Source organism: Pleurodeles waltl, chromosome 11 (assembly GCF_031143425.1).
Source record: "Pleurodeles waltl isolate 20211129_DDA chromosome 11, aPleWal1.hap1.20221129, whole genome shotgun sequence".
NCBI lineage: Eukaryota > Metazoa > Chordata > Amphibia > Caudata > Salamandridae > Pleurodeles > Pleurodeles waltl.
The window spans coordinates 145,726,301-145,748,011 of NC_090450.1; the positions used below are offsets into that span (position 1 = coordinate 145,726,301).

A 21,711-nucleotide genomic window follows, 5' to 3' on the forward strand; every position below is an offset into this window, starting at 1 on the left:
CCAGAGTCATGTTGTGCAGCAGGACCGTGCCAGCAGTGCTTATGGTTCGATGAGAGGTATTCTTGTCTAAACTTGTCTAAGTCATCACTCCATGGCTTGAGCATATTCATTTATTCCGGGCTGGGGTGGGGGGAGGGTTGGTGGGGGCGGGTTGAGAGGGGCGTGGAAGAAATGTACTCTGAGATACTAAAGATCATTAATTCAGCAACCTGAAACATGGACTGAAACTGCAGAGCACACGTGTGCGTGTTTTGCAACCATAATATCACATTTATGTGTATCATCGGTTATGAAACCTCGTTATGTGCTTCATATAAGCTTTCCAATTGAACAAAGGAGTGATATTGTGTACTACAACCTTATATTTCTGAACATAATATTGAATATATGTAAAGTCAAATTGAGGCACATAAGAGTATTTAAGCCATTACTAGTAGTTTGCTATTTTATGTACTCCAAAATGCCTTTGTAAATATGCACTAGAGGATTTGAACTCGTCATTTTACCTCATTTATTTTTACCCCACAGAACAACAGTACACTATAATAATCAGTAATTGCTCTCATTCTTGAAATGATATACATGGGGATCACTAATAAAGCCCATCACCAGTCACATAACCATTGCAGTCGTAGCTGATTTTCAAAATATTAAATAGCATGCACAACTGAATGAACTGCATTTCCATAAATGAACACCATAACGTGTATTTGTAAAGCACACGTTCACCCGTAGGCGCTGAATAACAGATGTTTGTTGTTACCCAACTCAATGGTACTCATTTTATTGACCACAGAATTTTGGATGAAAGGCTGAGTGGACACACCGGGATTTGAACCTGTGACCATGAGGTCAAACACAGGCCCCTACAGTGGACCCATTAGTCCACTAAGCCACCAGACCTGGCTAGAATTACAATTGTGTTGAGCCACTTAACCACACATTTGAAGTTTTGCACCATGTTTGTATCAACATCAAAAATAGGGCCCTTCATTAAAACCCATTTGATGGCATTTCATAACCTAAACCTTAGCTATGGCACTGTATCAGTTCTTTCACTAGACTCCAAATATATAACATCATTAATTAATTGATCCACATTTTACTCACCTTCTCAAAAGACCTAAGAATTGTTTTTGTCAATGTTTACTAACCCATGCTGCTCCCTTCTGAATATAGATTGCTGCCCACATCCTCAACAGTCCTTAAGGGTCTCTTGATGACAACTGTACAAGACAAGTATTATATGTTTTTCAATAGCTATGACGAATATTCATATTAGATTGTTTTAATGATTTGTTTTTCACTGTGAGCATAAAACCTACACGTTTTTCTATAGTACAATTTGTGGCAAAAGATCCTGCAAGGTAATTAGAAAGAATGTTTTTTTGTTAATTCACAGATATCTCGGTTATTGATTTTTTCCATTAAGCAGGCTTTATAGCTTCAGGTCCTTTTGTCACCTGAAGACAAATGATGTGTTCTCTTATATATTTTTACTTTGGTAGTTGACTGTTGGGATGGAGCAGACGGAGAACCAGTGGTGCATCATGGCTACACTCTTACCTCAAAAATACCTTTCAAAGACGTTGTTGAAGCCATCAATAAGCATGCCTTTGTCAAAAATGAGTAAGTTTATTATATGATTAGTTACAGAAATGCACAATATATTTTTTACATTTAATTTCAATTATGCTATTATTATGTTTAATAATTCATCCTTTTGCTTTGAAAGTAAAAATGACAGAACATAATGATAAAAAGAAAAGGTACCATGAACATGGCAGTCACACAAAATACAAAAAATATTCAAGCAAATCACATCATGAAAAGAAGCAGCAAATGCATAGGGTTCAGGAGGTCCTTGTGTAGGGGCATAACTAGTAACACAGTTTTTTGACACTATACCAAATCAAACACAAGTGGAAACTGGTACCACTTTGTGTTATAACATTGAATTTGCACAGGATTATTCATTCAGTTGTTTTATTAATAATTGAGATCAAATCACATGCATATGCAACAATAAGAAAATCTAAAGATTCTGATTCGCCATTTCAGGAGTGGCAGGTTTTCCTCTTTTGAATGGGATTTTGTCACACACATGTTCTGCCAGTGTGATGGCATAAGAGCTAATTTGCTTTTAGGTCTAGCTGTTTGAACATTCAAATATGGGGCACCTGTAATGGCTGCTGAAAACCACCAACCCCACCCGTTTTTGGCATTCACCATGCATACAAGATATTGTCTGCCTAAAATCAGTATGCGTTTTTTGTTTTTTTTATGAGGTAGGCGTTAAATGCATATTCAACATGGAGAATGGGGAGGTAGCTGTAGGGAAAGGAGATTCTTCATGTAAAAAATGTTTTCTTGATCAAGAAACACTTTTCAGTGTGTAAATGTACCTTTGTGTTCTATTGCTGCATAAGCAAATGTTCACTTGTTACATTTCTGTGAATATACATGGTTATGCTTGTGATTACTCCTGGGAATCTGCAGCTTTTGTACTTCAGAAACATGCTCAAAATGCACATATAAGGAGTATCTTTTTCAATTGTTTCCCAGCGCGTTTTGTGAATTCAGCCCTAAATGATTAGGTCATCTTGAGTAGCTTTACTCAGATGGTGCAATATTAAAATGAATTGCCAGTTTTACTTCTTTAATGACTTGTTTTAAGATGGTCTAATTTTGGGAAGTTGTGGACTAATCATGGCTTGTTGCAAAGTGAAATGCTATTTGACCTTGTTACGAAATAATATTTATGTCACGGTGAATGATGCTTGCCATATTAAACACAATAAAATTTGGTTATCAAAAAAAGTCTCATTTTATACAAATATTTGCATTGGAGAATAAGTAGGCATATTAAAAAAAGGAAAGTATATTCTATTATTCCTTTGGTTGTTTTATTATAAGACAAATCAAAAGGGCTAACAAGCAGGGGACAGAATGACTTTTCATAAAATCTTTACAGAACTACAGGAAAAGAAGTCTATTAAATCCACTATCAAATGACAGGTTATATCAGAAGAACTTGAAAATTGCTTGTGGTGCACAATTATGCTTGTGGGTTTCTCAAAGATTAAACAGTGTTTGGCCCCACTAGAGAAACATGTCACAGAACTGATCTGAAACATCAGACCAAATGTTCACCATGTGGATCATTCCATTATAAGAACTAATTGTGTACCCTTTGATAAACCCGTAGGGACAATTTATAGGGTCCATACTGACCTGAGTTTAAGAGATTCAAATGAAAGAACTGATCCTGCAGAGAATATAGACTTCTCATATTATTTCTGTTGAGCTGGGGTTCTGATATTGTTTCTTTCCAGATCTGTGCTACAAACATTTTCAAAGAGCGCAGCAATGTGAGTTGAAGGGGTTGGGTGTAGATATACAATCTGTGCAGTTATCCATGCTGAGAATGTTCGCATGTTACTTGGTTCATGGGATACGTCAAATTGAACTCTTACTCCTGCAGTAGAACACATAAAAGAGGGTTATATTGGCATTTTTGGCAGTGGAGCAGGATGGGTAGATTTATTCTGCAGAGGTAATAGGCTAAAAAGACAAATGATTCCAGTGGGGAAATGGGGTTTATAAGCATTCTAGATTTTGCGAGGGGCATTTTTTTCCATCAGAGGTGAGTGTTACGTAGCTGCTGATGCTAGATCTTACTATCCTGACAACTTGCAATATCTGGTTCATGCATCAATATCCGCAACAAACACCACCTGCATCTTTCTCCCTTTTTCTTATCTCATCTAAACCTCTGTCAATAAAGCCCTCTCATTTCACTGACCAAATCCCACTGGCAGCTTCTCAGTGTCTTGCCACTGTTCCACTCTACCATTACATCCTACCTCACTCCTGTCATTGTCAATCTCTCCGATTTTATTCCCTTTGCCTTAGGTGTTAGGTCCCCTATTTCCCATCAGTGCTTACCTATCCTCTCCAAGCTAGCCTTTCAGAGACTTGATGAGGGACACTGTTTCCCCAGGGACCCTTTCCCACCAACCCTTCTTTGCTGTCCATGCACTTAACCTGAACATTGTAGAGATGCCTTCTCGCTGCAATCTGCTCTTGGAGTTGCAAGACATTTTATAGTGCCCACACCTACAAGAAAAATCCCAAAACAAGCACAACTCGCACAATGGCAGTGATACAAATGTCGCCATCATTATGTAGGCTAGAATTGCTTTGGATTGTTTTAATTTGAGCTTGTTCACAGAAATTGTGAAACATGGAAAGTGGTCTTGGTGTCTTTGTCATGGTACTGACACCTGGCTGCATCACAGTTTGAAGATCTCTGTACTTTAGCCTCTAGTAATGCTCAGTACAAGGGATGTTTACACTCCAGCTCATGCTATGTATAGTACTGATAGGAAACTGGGACAGAAGGGTTGAACATTTGCCTTTGACGAGCAAGAATCAATTTACAACATCCCAGAAAAGGACAGATGTTATTCCCAGTGGGGAAAAAATATAGAATCTCACTTATTCAATCAATCAACTGCCAGGGTTTCAGTCCCTTTCTGAAAAAGGTCAGTGAGGGTGCAGTGCTGAGGTGGAGAGGGAGACCGTTCCAGGCTTTGGTGGGGAGGTGGGAGAAGGAGCATCCTCCGGCATGGCAGCAGCATATGTGTGGTATCTTTATGAGGACGATGTGTGCTGAGAAGAGATTCCTAGGTGGTAGGTGAAAGTGGTGGTTCTGGTAGATGGGTCCTTCCTTGATTATTGAAGGCTTTGTAGGCATGGATCAGGAGCTTGAAGAGGCATCTTTCTGGATTGGGAGCCAATGGAGGTCCTTCAGGTGCTGGGTAATGTGGGTTCTCTTGGGCAGGTTGAGGATCAGTCTAGCAGCTGCTTTGTGGATCATCTGGAGTCTTATCATACCTGTGGTGGTTTTGCCTGCATAGAGTGTGTTGCCGTAGCCCAGTCCGCTGGTGATGAGGGCCTGCCTCACTGTTGTCATCGTGCCAATGGGGAACCATCTTGAGGAGCATGCCGGGCATGTGGAAGCAGGCTGAGGAAACTGTGTTGACCTGTTGTTTATTGGAGAGTTTGCTGTTGAGAATGATGTTTCGGTGTAGGGGTGGGTCCGACCTCTGCTGGCCACCAGGAGGCATTCCAGAAGGTTGAGTGTCTGTTGAAGATCAGAACCACTGTTTTGTCTGTGTTGAGCTTCAGACAGTTAACCCCCACTAGGCAGTTGACCCCCACTACCTATTCATAGGTAGAGTCGTAGGTAGTGCAGATTAGTTAGATCACATGTAGAAGACAGCTTGTGCTGGTGTGATAATTTTACTAGTGACCCAATGAGTGCAAAGGATTTAGATAGACATTCAATAAATATAAGGCAATACTGATAAGCCTGCTAGCGTAGCGCATTGTGCAATAGCAATTTTAACCTTGGAGATTAATGTAGTCACAGTGGACGAGGGAAGGGCAAGTAGTAGCTGATGGCTTTTGTTGAGCTACAAGGGAGAGTGCTGTTTGCAGGATACTAGAGTCCAGATACTGACATTACACCCATCTACAAGAGGTAACCCTAAAGGTTTACCATCCTTTTAATTAGCTGACTTGTATTCTTTCACTGCTCACATTTAGGTACCTACTTTTTACTTCTTCATTAATCACTCCATGTTTTTGTTTGCTGTCTCACATGTGCTTCTTACCACCCTCAAAGATCCCATCCACCAGTTGCTTCACCTCACCTGCTCCTTATTGCTCTCCTACCACTAATGATCCTTGAACCATTTGTTCTTTATTTCACTTTTTTTGTAGGTCCTGGCAGCTGCAATTTGCCAATGGGGTACTCCACAATCTGAACAGCACTGTTGTGTGCTTCTGTTTCTCCCTCACCCCCATTTGCTTACCCTCCAATGCACATCACCAAAAAGCATCTGCAAAGCTAATAGGTCCCTGTGAGTGGTTAACATATCTGCACAGGGACATGCAGGGGTAACGGAGTAGTAAAGCTGCAGTGGGGAAGGTATCAGACTTTAAGAATTTAATTTTCTTAATAGTTTTTTAGCAGGGTAAGTTAATAGTAGACAGTAGAATTCATGTTTGAGGGATCAAGCTGATAAAAGTTGAGGTATTGAGTATTTTGTATAGGCAATTGTTTAAAATTGTAATTATGTGTATGAATCTTTTGTCGCAAGTGTTGTCCTTTTTCTTAAAAAAAAAAAAAAATCCTGTTAATGAAACAAAAGATCAATGAAAAATTGTTCTAATTAACTTGTGTTTTTGGTGGGACTACATGCCCCAGGAGTCTGTGGGGCCTAGGAGGCGCTCTACCAACCACCTACACCTGCTGCTGCCCTCACCAGTTCTATATAGTGCATCTGCCTGGACCCATAGTGTGGGCATGTTTGATGGGACTACATGTCCCAGGAGTCCGTGGGGCCCAGGAGGCAGTTCTACCAACCACCTGTACTTGCTGCTGCCCTCACCAGTGCTATTTAGTGCATCACCTGAGAATGCAGTGCAGGATGCGGCCCGGGCCAAGGGCAGGTCCATCTGAACCCGTCAGAGCCCAGAAGAGGCTGGGCTGGCCCACCTCTCTTGGCTCGACTCTCCAACAGCATTGATAACCTATGGTAAGCCCTTTTTTCATGTGTATTTGGACCTTGACATCTGCTGAGGGTTGCTCTCTGCCACAAGTGACTATTTTTGTTGAGAACAATCTATATAGGGCACAAGCTGTTAGCAGCAAGGGTAAGTGTAAATTATCTGAAGCTAAGAACTGCGTAAACACAAATCCACCTCTTAGCAATACTCTGGATTCTTTTTTAGCTTGTGCTGTTGGTGTGATCTCTTAGGAAATAGACCTTGCAGAAGGGTGTTTATCCCTGGATGCTGCAGAAGGCTACAACTGTCCTGCATCAATCCAATCAAGCCCCAATCCCACGTGGGCTTCTCTGACTTGAATGTTTTACTTAACTCCTTGCCTATTGCTTCTGAGCCAGTCATAGCTCTTCCTTTGGCAGCCGTGGTTAATGACTCTGTCATGTCTAATGGTAGCGGCTCTGGGCCTTCAGCCAAAAGAAAGAATGAACATAAGCAAACCGGTAATGTGAGGTCCCAGGTATGATGTAATTCTATTAAAAGTTCTGTGACTGATTACCAGCAGGCAGATGTGGCCCTGGCCTCTGCCAACACAGTGCCATACTTTGACTGGGACTCTGTCCTGGACAAATTGAAATCAATTGTCATTCATTGTGCTACCCCATTGGAGGATAGACTGCTTACTTTAGAAAACGCCATCTCTGTACTAACCAAGTCTCATGTTAACACAACTAGGAATTTCCATTCAGATCTAGTTCAGCAATATAATTGAACTATTGCGGGGTGAGGGTTCAAGCAGGATACCAGCTGATGCTACTGCCATCAATGTGACTTCTGCCATCTATTCCATATGATGATGACCTAGTGACCGTGTAGAGTAGGGGGGCACCCAGGGGGCTCCTAAGGGCCGTGCTCCTGCCTCTGACCAGGGGATGGTGGCAAGTTTTCAGTCTGATTTGAGTTTGTTTTGTCTTAATTTGCCCACAGAGGGTTTCTCCTTATGTTGCCATTATGGCAGGTGTACCTAAGTGAACCCTTACCTCTGAGGAGGAGTCAACTTCCCAGTTAAAGAATAAGGTATGTCAATGGATAACTCATAATTCAATTTTCAACATCAATGAATACAATGACATCCTGTTCGTGAGGAGTGTTCAGTGGGTAGACCCTACTAAACAACATCTGAGGACGATTGTATTATGACCAACTGTAGACATCCAAATTTGGCCCGCCGTCTGACCCATGGCCCAAGAAGGCATCAACGTTCTTCAGGTTTTTTTAATTTTTAACAGAGACCTGCAGCCAAAGACCCTCCCCCCCCACACCTCCACACACACACACACACCTCCACACACACACACCTCCACACACACTTGTCAGTATGTGAAACACCCGTTCCCACTTCCAACATTGTTATTCTCAAAGCATACCTTGAACGCGAGAGAGAAAGTGGTCTAGGTGAAGCCAACCTTGAGAGATTATGTTATTATTAAGACCTGCCCTGGACCCAAACCCTACCTCTCATTGATTAGAACCTGTGGGAAAGATCTCTCTTAACAATGTTTCGATTGGGCTTGATTAAGTCACAACTTTGCTTCCCACTGGGCCAATTCGTCCCTAGCATAATTTTTGACTGCCCTTGTGATAATTATTCTTTACAGTCTTTGGAGCATTTTCTTCTTTTCATGCTGGCATTATGACCATTTGGGCGTAGGTATTTGCTTCCACTCTATAAAAATCAGGATTTGTGTCAACATACACCTCCTTTTTTTATTTCTCCAAATGTTATTGGAGCTGGCTGTTTGTTTTACTGTCGGCAGGACCGTTTAAAAGCACCTTATCTTGGCACAAATCAATTAATTTTTTATATATTGTAGGCTTTAGCTTATTTGGATTAAATTGTTTTTGTGAATTATTTTATTCTCTTATATTTATTGATAGTTCCCATATGCGACTTTGTACGAGGTCCTCTTCTTTTGCAGCACTGTCAGTTTTATGTATTTGCTTTGGAAGCAGGATATGCATGGCACGACTTTTGAGCCATTTTATCAACAAGAAGAATTTATATATGTTCAATTATATCTTCCTATGTAGTGATATATTCTTTCTATACTTCCTCTGATGGTGGTTATTTATTGTTCTTTGTATTTTTTTTTTTTACTGTATTGCTCTTTTATGATTATTTTAATAATCTAATAAAAATCATTCATCATCAACTTCACCTACACAGCGAATCTGGTTACAGCAGTTTTCTCTTTATTGCCCAATTGATAAGGGTTGGAACCATTGTGGGATGAACACGCACTGTAGAGGTCTAAGCTAGTAAATTTTGACATAACTTTTATAAATGTCCATTATCAATAAATCTAAAATGTATTACAATCTATTTACAGTCTTTAACATCCATGTGTATATATTTAACTCCCTGGTATCTTTTACGTTCATCTTTGAAACTGAGGCTCAGTCCCACTAAATTAACATTCATGTTATTGAAAACCAATTGTTGAATTCGCTCATTTAATAAGCAATTGGCGAAAACTAAAACTGCAGTTTCCTTAGGCCCTTTTCTGTTTGCCTTTGAACCCAATACGAACCGCATTACAACAAAATTCTACCTTTCTCAGACAGTGAAAAAAGTACATAATAACTTCTTGGATAACAGAAATCTCAGCTGCTCTGTTTTGTATTGCTAAATGTTTATGCACACATACGTATATAAAGACATTAACATCCTTTGTTTTGGCTTATGTTTTTCAAAAATGAAGAATAAGTAAACTACTTGAAACTAAAACAATCCAGCGAAATAGCTCAGTGAGTCAGTTCATTCTTGGAATTCTGTGAATAACCCAACGGTCACAGGTTAAATTACTTGGGGATCCATTAACCGTCTCTCACAGGAAAATGTTCAGTTACATACCGGTATTAATTATTACCCCGATTAGGGGTCCTCCTTGTCCCTGTTCTAACAAATGAGGTTTGCCCTCGACCCGGCAGCAGTAACATTGAAGTCCTTCTTTTATTTTTATTTTATATATATATATATATAACAGCTACTCCCCCGCCTTGTCCTGTATGTTACCAAGCAGAGCCAGACAAGGTGCAACAGGGAGGGTGGGAGGGAAGAGGACTGGGATGAGGAGGACCCCTAACTGGGGGTAATGAATACCTCTCATGGGGTCCTCGTGTCCCAGTCCTAACAAATGAGGAAGTAACCATGCAAAAAGAAAACACGGATGCAATAATTTGACATCAGCAAACGTGTTTAATCAGTAAAACAAAACTACTTAGCAGCAGTAGACAAAACTGCCGGACCAAAATGACCATCAAGATTGTCACACACAGAAAGACAGTAATGATTGAGGAACGTAAGAGGAGATGACCAAGTGGCCGCCCTGCAAAACTCCAGAAGGGACACTCCCGCAGCCTCCGCCAAGGAAGTGGACACTGTCCTAGTAGACCTCCCTTGGATATCAGCAGAAGAGACTCCCCCACAGCAACATAAGCATGGGCAATAGCCTGCCTGATTCATCTTCTCAGAGTCTGGGTGGAAACCTTTGAACCCTTGGAGACAGAACCTCAAGCCACAAAAGGGGACTTAGACAACCAGAATGGCTTTGTACGATCCAAGTAGATCAGATGAGCCCTTCAGACATCCAAGGTGGAGGGAAGGGATGAATAGGAATCAATAAAAACCGGTAAAACAACCTCCTGAGAAAAATGAAATGAATAAGAAATTCTAGGAACAAACCAAGGATCCACCCAGAGCACAACCTGATACGGGAAGAATTTCAGGTAGGGAAAAACGGCCATAAGAGGACCCAACTCACCCAAAAGTCTGGCCAAAGAAATGGCCATAAGGAAAATCACCTTAGCAGAAAGCCAAAGCAAATCATCCTTTTCCAAAGGCTTAAAAGTAGCCCCTTTCAAACCCCCCAGGACAATGAACAAATCCCAGGAAGGAATTAACCGACAGACAGGAGGACGCTGCAACCTGAAACTACGGAGCAAGCGAAATACCAGGTAGACAGGTCATTCGAAATAGAGCAGCAAGCACGGATAGCAACCCACTGGGCAGAAAGAGTGCTGGGGCCAAACCCTTCAAAAACCCATACTGCAAAAAAGCCCAGGATCCTAAAAGGAGCAGCAACAGCAGGTTCCACAGAATGGGAATCGTACCCGGAGGAAAAAGACCTCCAGTTCTTACTATAAGATTTCAAAGTAGACTGCTTCATGGAAGACTGAATGTCCAAAGCAACCTCTGAAGAACATCCCAACTGAACCAAACCTACCAGTTTAAGAGCCAAGCCATCAGACATAACTGAGATGCCAACACGCTTGTCAACATAGGAAGATTAAGGGGAGAAAGCCGGTCAGGGAGAACCAAAAAGTGCCCTGTGCCAGAGAAAGTAGGATAGTAAACCAGTGACAGCAGGGCCAGGAAGTAACAATGAGGTTCACATGCGAGTGCTCCAGTCTGGTCTTCTGCAGAACCCGGGGCGGGAGAGGGATTGGAGGAAGAGCATAAAGCAGTACCTGTGGCTAACGGACGGACAGAGCATCCACCACCCAGGCCAGGGGAGACGGAAGTTCAGTGCAAAACTGATGGCATTGGGCATTGTGCGGGGATGCAAACAGATCCAGCTAAGAAACCCTGAACCTCTGGCAAATCAAGAGGAATAAAGGCCGGGCAAGGTGAAACATCACAGAGGACGGAAGGTTCCAGCTGAGACTGTCCACCCAATACTTCCTCTTCCACCTGATGTACACCACCTTCAGAAGGAGAACATGAGTCTCCGACCATGCAAAAATCTGGGCTGCAACGTGATTGAGGGACCTGCACCTCGTGTACCCCCTTGTCTGTTGAGGTACGCCCTGGCAACCTGGTTGTCTGTCTTGACTACCACACTCTGACCCAGCAGATGAGGCTGAAAAGCAGGGAGGGCCTGCATCACTTGCATGAGTTTTCTCCAATTCGAGGCATGCTGACTCTCGTTTGGAGACCAAGGGGCCCTCCTTTCTAGGTGACCCAGAAACGCACCCTAACCCCACTCACTGGCATCCGTTGTCAGGAGAACGGGAGATGGAAACTGGAGAAGGACACCCTTCAACAGATTGTGCCTGACCAACCACCAGGACACGGCACACGTCACTGATCCGAAAGAGGAATCAGAACTTTGTAGTCCCTGGAGCAGGGATCCCAGTGAGCAAGGATGTGATTCACCATCGGCTTCAAATGAAACTGCGCCCAGATGGCCACAGCAGTGGAGGTTGCCAGCAGGCCTTGTACCCTCAACCAGCACCGTGCAGAACTGTGCGAACGAGTCACCAAGTCTGACACTGCCAATTGAAGAGAAAGAATCTTGCCATCCTGTAGGAAGGCAGCACCCAGCCGAGTTTCCAATGAGTGCCGATGAACATCTTCAAATGGGAGGGAATAAGGTGAGACTTCTGAAGATTTACCAGGAAACCAAAGTCGTGCAGGGCTCCCAGCACCAACTCAACATGTCGCTGAGACTTGAAAAAAGACGAAGCAGAAAATAACTAATTATCCAAATAAGGATAAAGGACAACACCCTGCAAATGCAAGAAAGGAACAAAAGGGGCCAATACCTTTGTGAACACTCTGGGAGAAGTGGCCACACCGAAAGGGAGGAGCTAAAACTGAAAGTGCTGGTCGAATATCGTGAACCTCAGGAATGCCTATCCCTCCACATGGATCGGGATGTGAAAGTAAGCATCCCGAAGATCCAGCGTGACTTAGAAATCCCCTTTCATGAGAAGAGGAATAATTGACACCATCCAGAAATGTTCCACAAGTAGAAATTTGTTCAGGGCCTGGAGGTTGATGATGGGCCAAAAAGAAACGTCTGGTTTTGGGACAAAAAACAGAGTTGAGTAAAAACCCAAACCCTTCTTAAACTCCGGAACAATTCCCTGTTTCAACAAGAGCAATTCGATCCCAAAGACTGCAACACAGTTCTGGAGCCTTTGGAGAAGGAGTAAAACTGAACCGAGGAGGTGGAATGATATCTTTGAACTGCATCTGATAACCATGTTCCACCACGGAAAGAACCCAGGCATCAGATATGACTTGCTTCCATTGAGTAAGAAACGCCCTGAGGTGACCCCCACTGCCATGTAGTCATTTGTGGTGTTGGCCAGAGAGGCACCGGAGGAAGAGGGCTTTATTATAGAAGGTGGCCTCCAACCACGGGCCTGCCCAAGAAAGGGCCGATGATCCGTGGACTGAAAATCACCACTTCTGAAAAACCCCTTGCTTTTTATCCACCCCTTGTTTAAAAGGATGTAGAATTTTCTTCTCCTCAGCCGCCTTCTCAACCAAGTCATTGAGCTCAGGACCAAATAACTTCTGTCCCAAAAAGGCAGCTTTCGAATGAGGGAACACTGTCCAGATTCCAACTGCCAGGATTTCAACCACAGGGGGTGCCGTCCTGCAATTGAAGCGCCAGCCGCAGCAGTGGAGGCCTAAAGACTGTCAAAAGTAGCATCAGACAAAAACTGAGACAAAAGTACCATATTGACCAACAAGTCTGAAGGATCATCTTGAGCCTGGAGACAATCAAACAAGGCATGGAAGTCCTTTAGAAGAGCCTGCGTAGCATACGCAGCATAAGCATTGGCGCGGATCCTATTATTTAAAGGCAGCATAAGCCCTCTTCAAGGCAGATTCCACCTTTTTATCTGCTGCATCAGCTCATTCAGAAGCCAAAAGCCGAAGAATGGGACATAGAAGCCAAAATCATATTCACTTTAGGGAGATGAGGGAACTTATCCTCAAAGCCCTCCTTCCTCTTATGAAGAAAATGAGGAATAGCTGACTTGTCAATGTCACACCACTAAGCAGTAGATTGTGAATAACCTCATGGAAGGGCGAGAAGCATTGTACTGAGACAAAAATTCTACTTCAGCTACTTGCGGAGCAGGAAATCCCAACTGAACACGAATATGTGACAAAACCTCTTTAACTTGATCAGACTGGATATAGCGATCTCTACAGTCCTCTTGATCAAGAACATCCTCATCCAACCTTTGTTGTTTAGCAGGAAGGTCTTTTTCCAACAAGGCAGCATTGACTGCCTCCTTCACCAAGGAATGCAAATCATTCCTAGAAATATGCAGGATCTCCTCAGCATTGTCCTGCACAGGTACCTGAGAATGGAAACTCTTTTCCGCCTGGTAAGCCATAACGCCGGCAAGGCAAGAACAACAACACGGAAGCCACACAATGTGCTACAGCAGCGACCGTGCTTCCAGTTAAGAAGGGTCACCATGGCAACCAGATCTCGCCTCGCATGTCCAAGCTGAGCAGAAAAAGTTCTCCAACTATGTCTTCTGAGAACATAGATTGGAAAAGAGGAGGAAGCCACCAACCGGCCCACGCTGCTGCCGCACTCCAGATGCCAACAGAGCACCCTGTCCCAGCTCTGCACATGGACAGGAAGCATGTGGGAGCGGGAACAGAAAACCACTGTGAAGCCCCACAGCATGGACCTAGAAGGCAAGTAGAAGTACGAAAGGAAAACAAACCCAAAAGGGGAAATGTACTAACAGTTCGTAGAGCGTAAAGGGAAGGACCACCAGTGAACCCACTGCTCGGTACAGGAAACAAAACAGGACGAGGCAGGGAGGAGGAGGAGCTGTTTTATTAAAAAAAAAAAAAAAAAAAAAAGATATATATAAAAAAAATAAAAGGACTTCAGTGCTACTACTGTTGGGTGCAGGACACGCCTCATTTATTAGGGCTGGGACGAGGAGGATCCATGAGGTGTAATGAACTGAGTACCCTTGAGTTTGATTACAGTTTCAGCTGTTAGTTGAAGCTTTTAAAATGTTCATAACTATGGCACCAAGTGTTTATTAGAACCCAGTTACTACTAATACCTTTAACAGGGCTGTTGTTTTTTTGTTTCAGGTATCCAGTTATATTGTCTATTGAGAATCATTGTAGTATTCAACAACAGCACAAGATTGCCATGTACATGAAGGACATCTTTAGTGATAAACTAGACCTGTCATCTATTAACACAGGAGACATGAAGCAGCTGCCTAGCCCTCAAAGTTTGAAAGGAAAAATTCTTGTGAAGGTAATGTGCAACCAAAATGAAATAGAGCATGGCATGACTTCCATTATGTTCTGTACCCTACTGCAAAAACCACCAAGAGGAATACATCAAAACGTCTAGCATCTAAGTAGCTAAGTAGTACAAAGCATCTAAGCAGTACTTTCAATGGAATATGCCATTTTGTGGTTGGTAGTAAATTACATGCATACGTTTTTGAGAACTGTGCCTTAGAATGACATGTTAGGTGGGCTTTGAAGGGTTAATATTTTTTATATCTTGACAGTTGGGTTTGATTGCAGTCCAAGAACAAACAGTTTGAGAACCAGTTTAGAACTGGGCTAGGCATTGACACATATTTTGTCCGTCACAAATGCTGTTATGGAATGGTTCAATAACAGTTTGGGAAGTAATTTCAATCTTTTTGTCTGGCACTGTTTAAAACATATTCCATGGTCACTGTGATGTGGAGCAAGCAATTCTCAAACCAATCTCGAACCTATGTTGTGGAAAACTGTGTTGAGAGAAGGAAGGCACAGCTCAATCTCAGGGAGTTCCAGAATTCATCCTAGAGGGACAGAAATCTCTGCGTAATGAACACTTATTGTGTGACAGCTAAGCATATTGCTGGCTGAATGGCATGGCCAGATTCCATGTTTTACTGTATAGGATCAAAGATTAGGCACAGCGCGGTCTGGGCCAAGGGGTGGACAGTGGCTGTCGGCCACTCCCAGCATCCCTGAGTCCATGGCGCAAGAAGCTGTAGAACATTGGAGTGGGCCAGAACCTGTGCTAGGGACCCACTGGGCTACAGCCAGTAACCAGTGTTTTCACGTTGTCAATGATTGCTTTGTTTTGTCATAGGTTTTGTAAAACTTTGTTTCTGGGGGAGGCCCTAGGCCATTACCAATATTAAAACAAATAAAGTAATAGCTAAAACTCAAAAATATATTTTGGTGTCAAAGCATACATTGCCACAGCAGTCCCTGTCACTGTGCAGGGAACAACTTTGTGAAGATGTGCTCATTGTGAAAGAGAAGAACATCATCACTTATTCAATGGCTGAAGTGGACTGGTCTACTGCCCCATGCTTTATTCTATAGCGGGCGGTAAGGAAATGTGATTTATTGAATAACAGGCCAATGGATGAAGAGGACTGGGTGAAAGGAACGATAACAAGTACATTATATATCATTCTAGTAAATGCAAAAGTTCTCACTAAGATCAGACCTAATTATTTGCAGTTTTCAAATTGTATGAGAAGACCTTTCATTGTAAAACTACTTAAAACCACTTTACAGTCATACATAATTTAACTTTCAATGCTCAGAAAATGAAAACCTAGCTATCCTTGCTTTAAGCATGCACACCAAGGAAATGAATACATTTAAATGTGGCTTCTTGTAAACTTCAAGCTCGTTGAAGACTAGTGTGGCACTCAAACATGAGCTGCTGCGTTTTTGTTTCTCATGGAGTCTTAGAGAGGTCAAGAGCACCTACAGCATGTTAAAAGAATGGGTATTATTTCAAAGTCGGAGAAAATGAAGGGTTTGAGTGTCATATTTCGAATATAGATCAATGCTTTGTTTTTTTGCGAAGTAGCCAGAAGGTCCGCAGAAAAAATGACTTCCTTTTTTGTGATTTTGCAAACTTTTCTGAGACATTTGATTAATTTTATTTTACTCTCCTATGGACAATTTAGAAAACATAGAATATGTTGGCATGGTTGATATTTGTAATCCTGCTCCTGCAGGCAAATAATTGAGTAGAGGTTGAGCTTACCTCTTATGGAACGCTTTCTTGGAAAATGCCAAACCAGAATTACCTCAAGCTATTCTGAAATGGCCTTCTTGCTCCACTGTGATTCTGCCTTTATATTGCCAACCTCTTCAGATCTGTACTCTATTCACACTAACCTAAATTGAGTGATAAGCATCTAAGATGTCTGTTGTTACAGCTAAGTGGGAGGCCAACATTTTGTAGACAAGCAATGTTTAATTTAACAGCTATTGTCCTACAAACAAAACTTGGGGCCTGAATTAGAACTTGGCGGATGGTTTACTCCATCACAGACATCACAGATATCACATTCACCCTTTTACAAGTGCATTAAATACAGTGCCCACTTGTATTATGGCTGATTGGAGAGCTGTCACGTTAACGACAGAGTAACCCATCCGTTAAACTCTAACTTAGGCTCTTAATGCTTTATACAATTACTGTTCAGCCAGTAGATAAGTTAGCAATGCAGAGAAAACTAAAGTAAAGGTTTGTGGTAGAAAAAGTATAAGTCAAGTTGGCAAATAAACAGTGAAAAGTTGGAAAACGGTGATAATTACCAATCATTCTTAGTCATGACCTTCACTAAATATGTGTCCTAGTCATTGCGTTGCCATGCAGCCCCATGTAAGTGATACGACTAGATTTTCAAAGTTTAATAACCATTTAGGAGGGCTTCCTCTCCGTCCCTTGATAACAGCAATGACTGGTAAAATAATTTTAATGGTTTTCTGTGGTAAGGAAACACTATCTTCATGGAAAAAACAGATTTACTGCTTTAGAGGATTTTATTAATAAAAGGGTCTGCGTTTTCCTTCAGATGCAGTACCACTATTTGCTTAGAATTTATTTCCTGTGCCTAGGAGCTCCAATCTTTTCAGATAATTTACAAATGTACTATTAGCCAGTTACTTTTAATGACATATGCAAATATATTTTCTACACTGCTCATGGCTTTCATCCAGTATGGCTTTTTAGCTAGTTAACTTTGGCAAAACATCAAGAATCATTTTATTATGAAAGATGTCTTTGACCACAAGCAAGGCAATTGACTGTTATCTTAGATTGCAAAGGGCATTTTCAGTGTTAGTGGCTGCCCTGATTTATACCGTTGGAATATTCTGTTGAGCTGAAGGGTGAAAATTGATCTAGTAATTGTAATGTTTTGAGGATTTGGTTTAGACAAATGGAGATATTGTTTGTAATTGTAAGATGCTCTACAACCCAACTTTCATCATTTATTTTTATTGGTTTAACCATTATACTGCCTTTACCTATGTCTATTGTTTTTGAAAAGTGTTTACATTTCTAAAGAAGTAACTATCATTTAGAATTCGAATCATTAGATGTGATGATTGCTGTAGATAAATATTTAGTGCATTTTAAAAACATTTTAATTGTGAATGTACAAGGAATTTTGTAATGAAGAAAAGTTTCTTGCTTTACCGTTTTGTATATGGTTTTAGATCGTCTGCCTGTGAATTAAATACAATTCAGTATTATTTATTTTTAAGGTGTCACAATGTCAATGGCCCTCTTAAAGTGCAGTGGGGCTATTCGATGGGGTATAGTTGGCATAACAGCAAACATTAGTAAAGAGTAGCTTGGGATAGTAAACCCATGTGAGCAACGGATGTTAGCTGTTCCAGTGGGTACGAAAGTCAAGGTTAGATAGAGATAGCGCACCTGGCCCTTAGTAAGTAGACTTACAAGGGGACGCAAATAGGCTGATGAACCTTTTGGATCGCATGGAGTATCCTAGATATGTAGTAATCGGTGAACATCAATTATCATGCAATCAATCAATGACCACTAAGCGAATCATTAAACATGAGATAACATTTCATGAAAAACCACAACTCAATTATACGTTTTATCAATTTCATTTCCCTATAAATTACAATACTAAGTCATGAGGTTAATTCAAACTTTATTCAATCAGCTCAGAATTAGTTCATTAGTGACCACCAACAACATCATCTAATCAGAACTTGAGAAAGCATATGCTCTAATGCTTCAGCACAAGCAATCAAAGATTATTATATTGACTTTAATAGCAGAGTTCAGCAATCAGTTTGTCAATCATTTGTCACTGTCTGCGTCACCCAAGGAATACCTTACTGAACCCAGATTAGCATTAGCATGTGGGACCTCATGCGAAAAACAATTTACAAACACAAATTTAGAAAACATTTAGTTAAAGGAAACATTTATGCAAACATCGCAGTTGGTACCTAGAAAGAAAGGCACAAAAAGTTAAGTCACATTGTCATAGCTACCTATCCACAGAATGGATCAGCAACAAAGTCAGTCTTCGTCTTCAGGTCATCAATGGATCAGCAGCGCATCAGGCTCTCAAGAGCATGAGCCCAATGACAGAATCTCGAATTACATCTTCTGGCGTCTAATACTGCACCAGTTCTCCTCTTGCATCTGAAGATTTAGCCCTTGGTCAACTTTTTATTAGAGTTTTTCCAGTCCATCCCCCTAATTCCTAATTAGTCAGTCAATCACCAGTTATTAACCTAACCAATAATATTATTTTTACAAATCTATGAATTCTAATATTTCACTGTTCTCAGTTCATTGATTGGTTTACTGTACGATGTCCTCATCATCCGGCTCATCAGGTATAGAAAATGTTGCATCTTCTTCTCTAGTCAGTGCTTCTGTTGTTCAAGTCCTGGGAAAGTACATCTAGTCTGTCTTACACCAAAGTTGATACATATCCTAGTCCCTCATCTCCTGTTCGTCGGTAGACTGCAGAACATTCTAGCTAAACAGATTTTATTAACGAATGCAGTTCAGGGACCGTTCAACACACCAGCTTCTCTGCAGTGCGCTAAAAATTCAGCTTCTGCATGTGGCCTGGCAACTAGGCCACAACTTCGGCTAAGTTAACTCTACAATATAATGCAAAACATAGGTTATTCATCTTAATATGACATACTACTACATTATTTCTGTTCATTTTTTAATGTTTGATGCAATTTTAATCATTTTAGTATAAGTTTGTATAAGCTGGCTGTCACTCTCCGTGGACACATTTAAAAATGTACACATTAATTTTTCTACAACTAATTTCTCTATTAACTTTTGATGACTAAATATGTTATCACACCATTCTTTATCATATTTCACAATTCAGTTTCTACTGTATTTTGTCTCCTCCTCAAGTCTTCTCTATAAATTCTTTCCCTGTTTCGTTCTTCCCTCCTCTGATTATTTTTAGACCTTTTCAATTTAATCTTTTGACACAATTTACATGAAACCCCATATTCCTAATATGCAAGTAATCACAATTAATATTCCCTGTATGATTTTTAATAATACCCCATTCCAAATTTGACAAAGCCAATTTCCCACTGAAGCAAATCCCTTTCCAACCTTTTCCCAAAAACCTGGTTCTTTCAATTACTTTAAATCCTTACTTTAGTTAGTCAGGTTAGTAAGCCAATCTCTTATCTCCTTACTATTGTTAGGGATATATGAACAACAATGCTTAGAATTAATCACCTTACAGACTCCGCCGTCTTTCGCTAAAAGAATGTCTAAAGCAAGCCTATTTTGAAGCGTCATAGCTCTATCCGCAGCTAATTCACTATCTACCAGGAGTATTGCTCCTGTAAAGTTTGTTAGCATGTTATCCACAATAGTAGCCAACTTTCTTATTTTGATCGAATTCAGGATGACTCCCACTGAAGGAATCACCGCACCAAAGATATCTCCCACAACTGCGGAAGAGGTTTCCCTCCTCTGTCGCTTATGATGTAATTCAGTCAATTTCGGAAACTTCTTCAAATCATCTATCTGATAAATCTTTGGGAAAACTATCCCCAAATAACATGTCCCATACCATCCTCTTGGAAGACAGTAATAAGCATGGAGTCCACAAATATAATAAATACCAGGAATCACAGGGTTCTGACCATTCAATATAAAAGTCCACTTACTCTGAAACAAAAACACATGCCTACATTCACTCGTTCCCACAAATAAAGTGTTAGTGCGTGATTTTAGACTATATATACATAGCTTCACCACATGTAATGCATCTAATGCTAATTTCCCTTGCGTCTTAATTGCGGTGTAAGCATAATCCTTCTTGTAAGTTCTTTTCTCTAAACCTTTTTCAAATTTTTCTTTTAATGTCTTTCTTCTATCATCAGTATGCCCTATAAAAGTCTTTTCTAAAGGTGTAAGCAAGCACGTTAGATTGTTTCAATGCGCATAGGCTGTTCCAAATGTTAGTGTAGGCTCAAAGAATCCTCTAACTAGTACTATCATGCTCTCTAGCTACTTTAGTCAGATATCTAATAATAGGGACAAATGAAAACACAACATCATGGTTGGAATAAAAATACTGTATATACTCTTGATTGTAGAACCTTGTAAGTAGCAAGGTACAGCTTACTCCGTAGGTTAAAGGTAAACTGCGGTACATAACTCCTTCCTCTACTGATGAAGGAATTGGTGTTCGCACAAGACAATCCCTTGCATCCATCGTCTCAACATACTCACTCAAAAAGCGGTAGAAAATGTTAGAAGAAAGCTCTCCTTGAGCATTAGTATAATCATGCAAATATTTCTCCTCTAGCTTCAACTTCTCCACAGCCGTAGGTGTAGTAGTCTCAGGAGTGGCTCTTTTCACATCAAGAACAGACATTCCCACAATCACCACAATGAACAAGATTCCACACATAATTGCCAATCCCACAATCGTTTACCTACAGCGTCTAGCATTTCTACCTTGATTATTTAGCTCTGCCATGATCTGTAAAGAATCAGAAAGCAGAAGTAAGTCTTTTATAAGATGCAGTAAAAATAAAAAATAAGGTCAATATTATTCTGTCATAGTTCAGTTTCACATCCAGGAACCCTTTTCCTCTGTCAAAATTGATTATCAGCTTGTCACATCAGGTTTTATGTCAAATCAGGTTATCAATGTCTCTTCCAGGTTATTTTCAGCAGTCTCTTTTAGGCTTTTCATATTAGCTCAACAAATCAGCTCTCTGTTCCTCTTCAGGTTACATCAATTTACTGACTCAGAACTTCTCTAACAAAACAAAAGGACATAAACTTGTGTTGCCATTCATTAGTAGTTGCATATGCCCATTCAGGACCTGCGTAACGTTGACTTTCTAGTCTTTCTTTTCAACCTTCCATCACCACCTAGTTCACCTTCACTTAATTCTTCTTTTCTTGTGGTATCTACTTCTTCCTCTATTGTTTCTTTTAAGACCAATTCTTTTCTCTTCCCTATGTGCGATTCAGGCCA

General features: G+C 40.9%; 1 protein-coding gene across 3 annotated transcripts in view; it reads left to right on the forward strand.

Moving 5' to 3' along the window:
• The window catches only part of PLCH1 (phospholipase C eta 1), a 783,092-nt gene that overhangs the window by 536,304 nt on the left and 225,077 nt on the right, over nt 1-21,711 (forward strand). For all 3 annotated transcript variants that reach the window (XM_069213310.1, XM_069213311.1, XM_069213309.1), the window contains 2 exons: nt 1,509-1,629; nt 14,507-14,678. In XM_069213310.1, the coding sequence (XP_069069411.1) occupies nt 1,509-1,629; nt 14,507-14,678 (293 nt within the window). The remainder of the gene's footprint in view (nt 1-1,508; nt 1,630-14,506; nt 14,679-21,711) is intronic.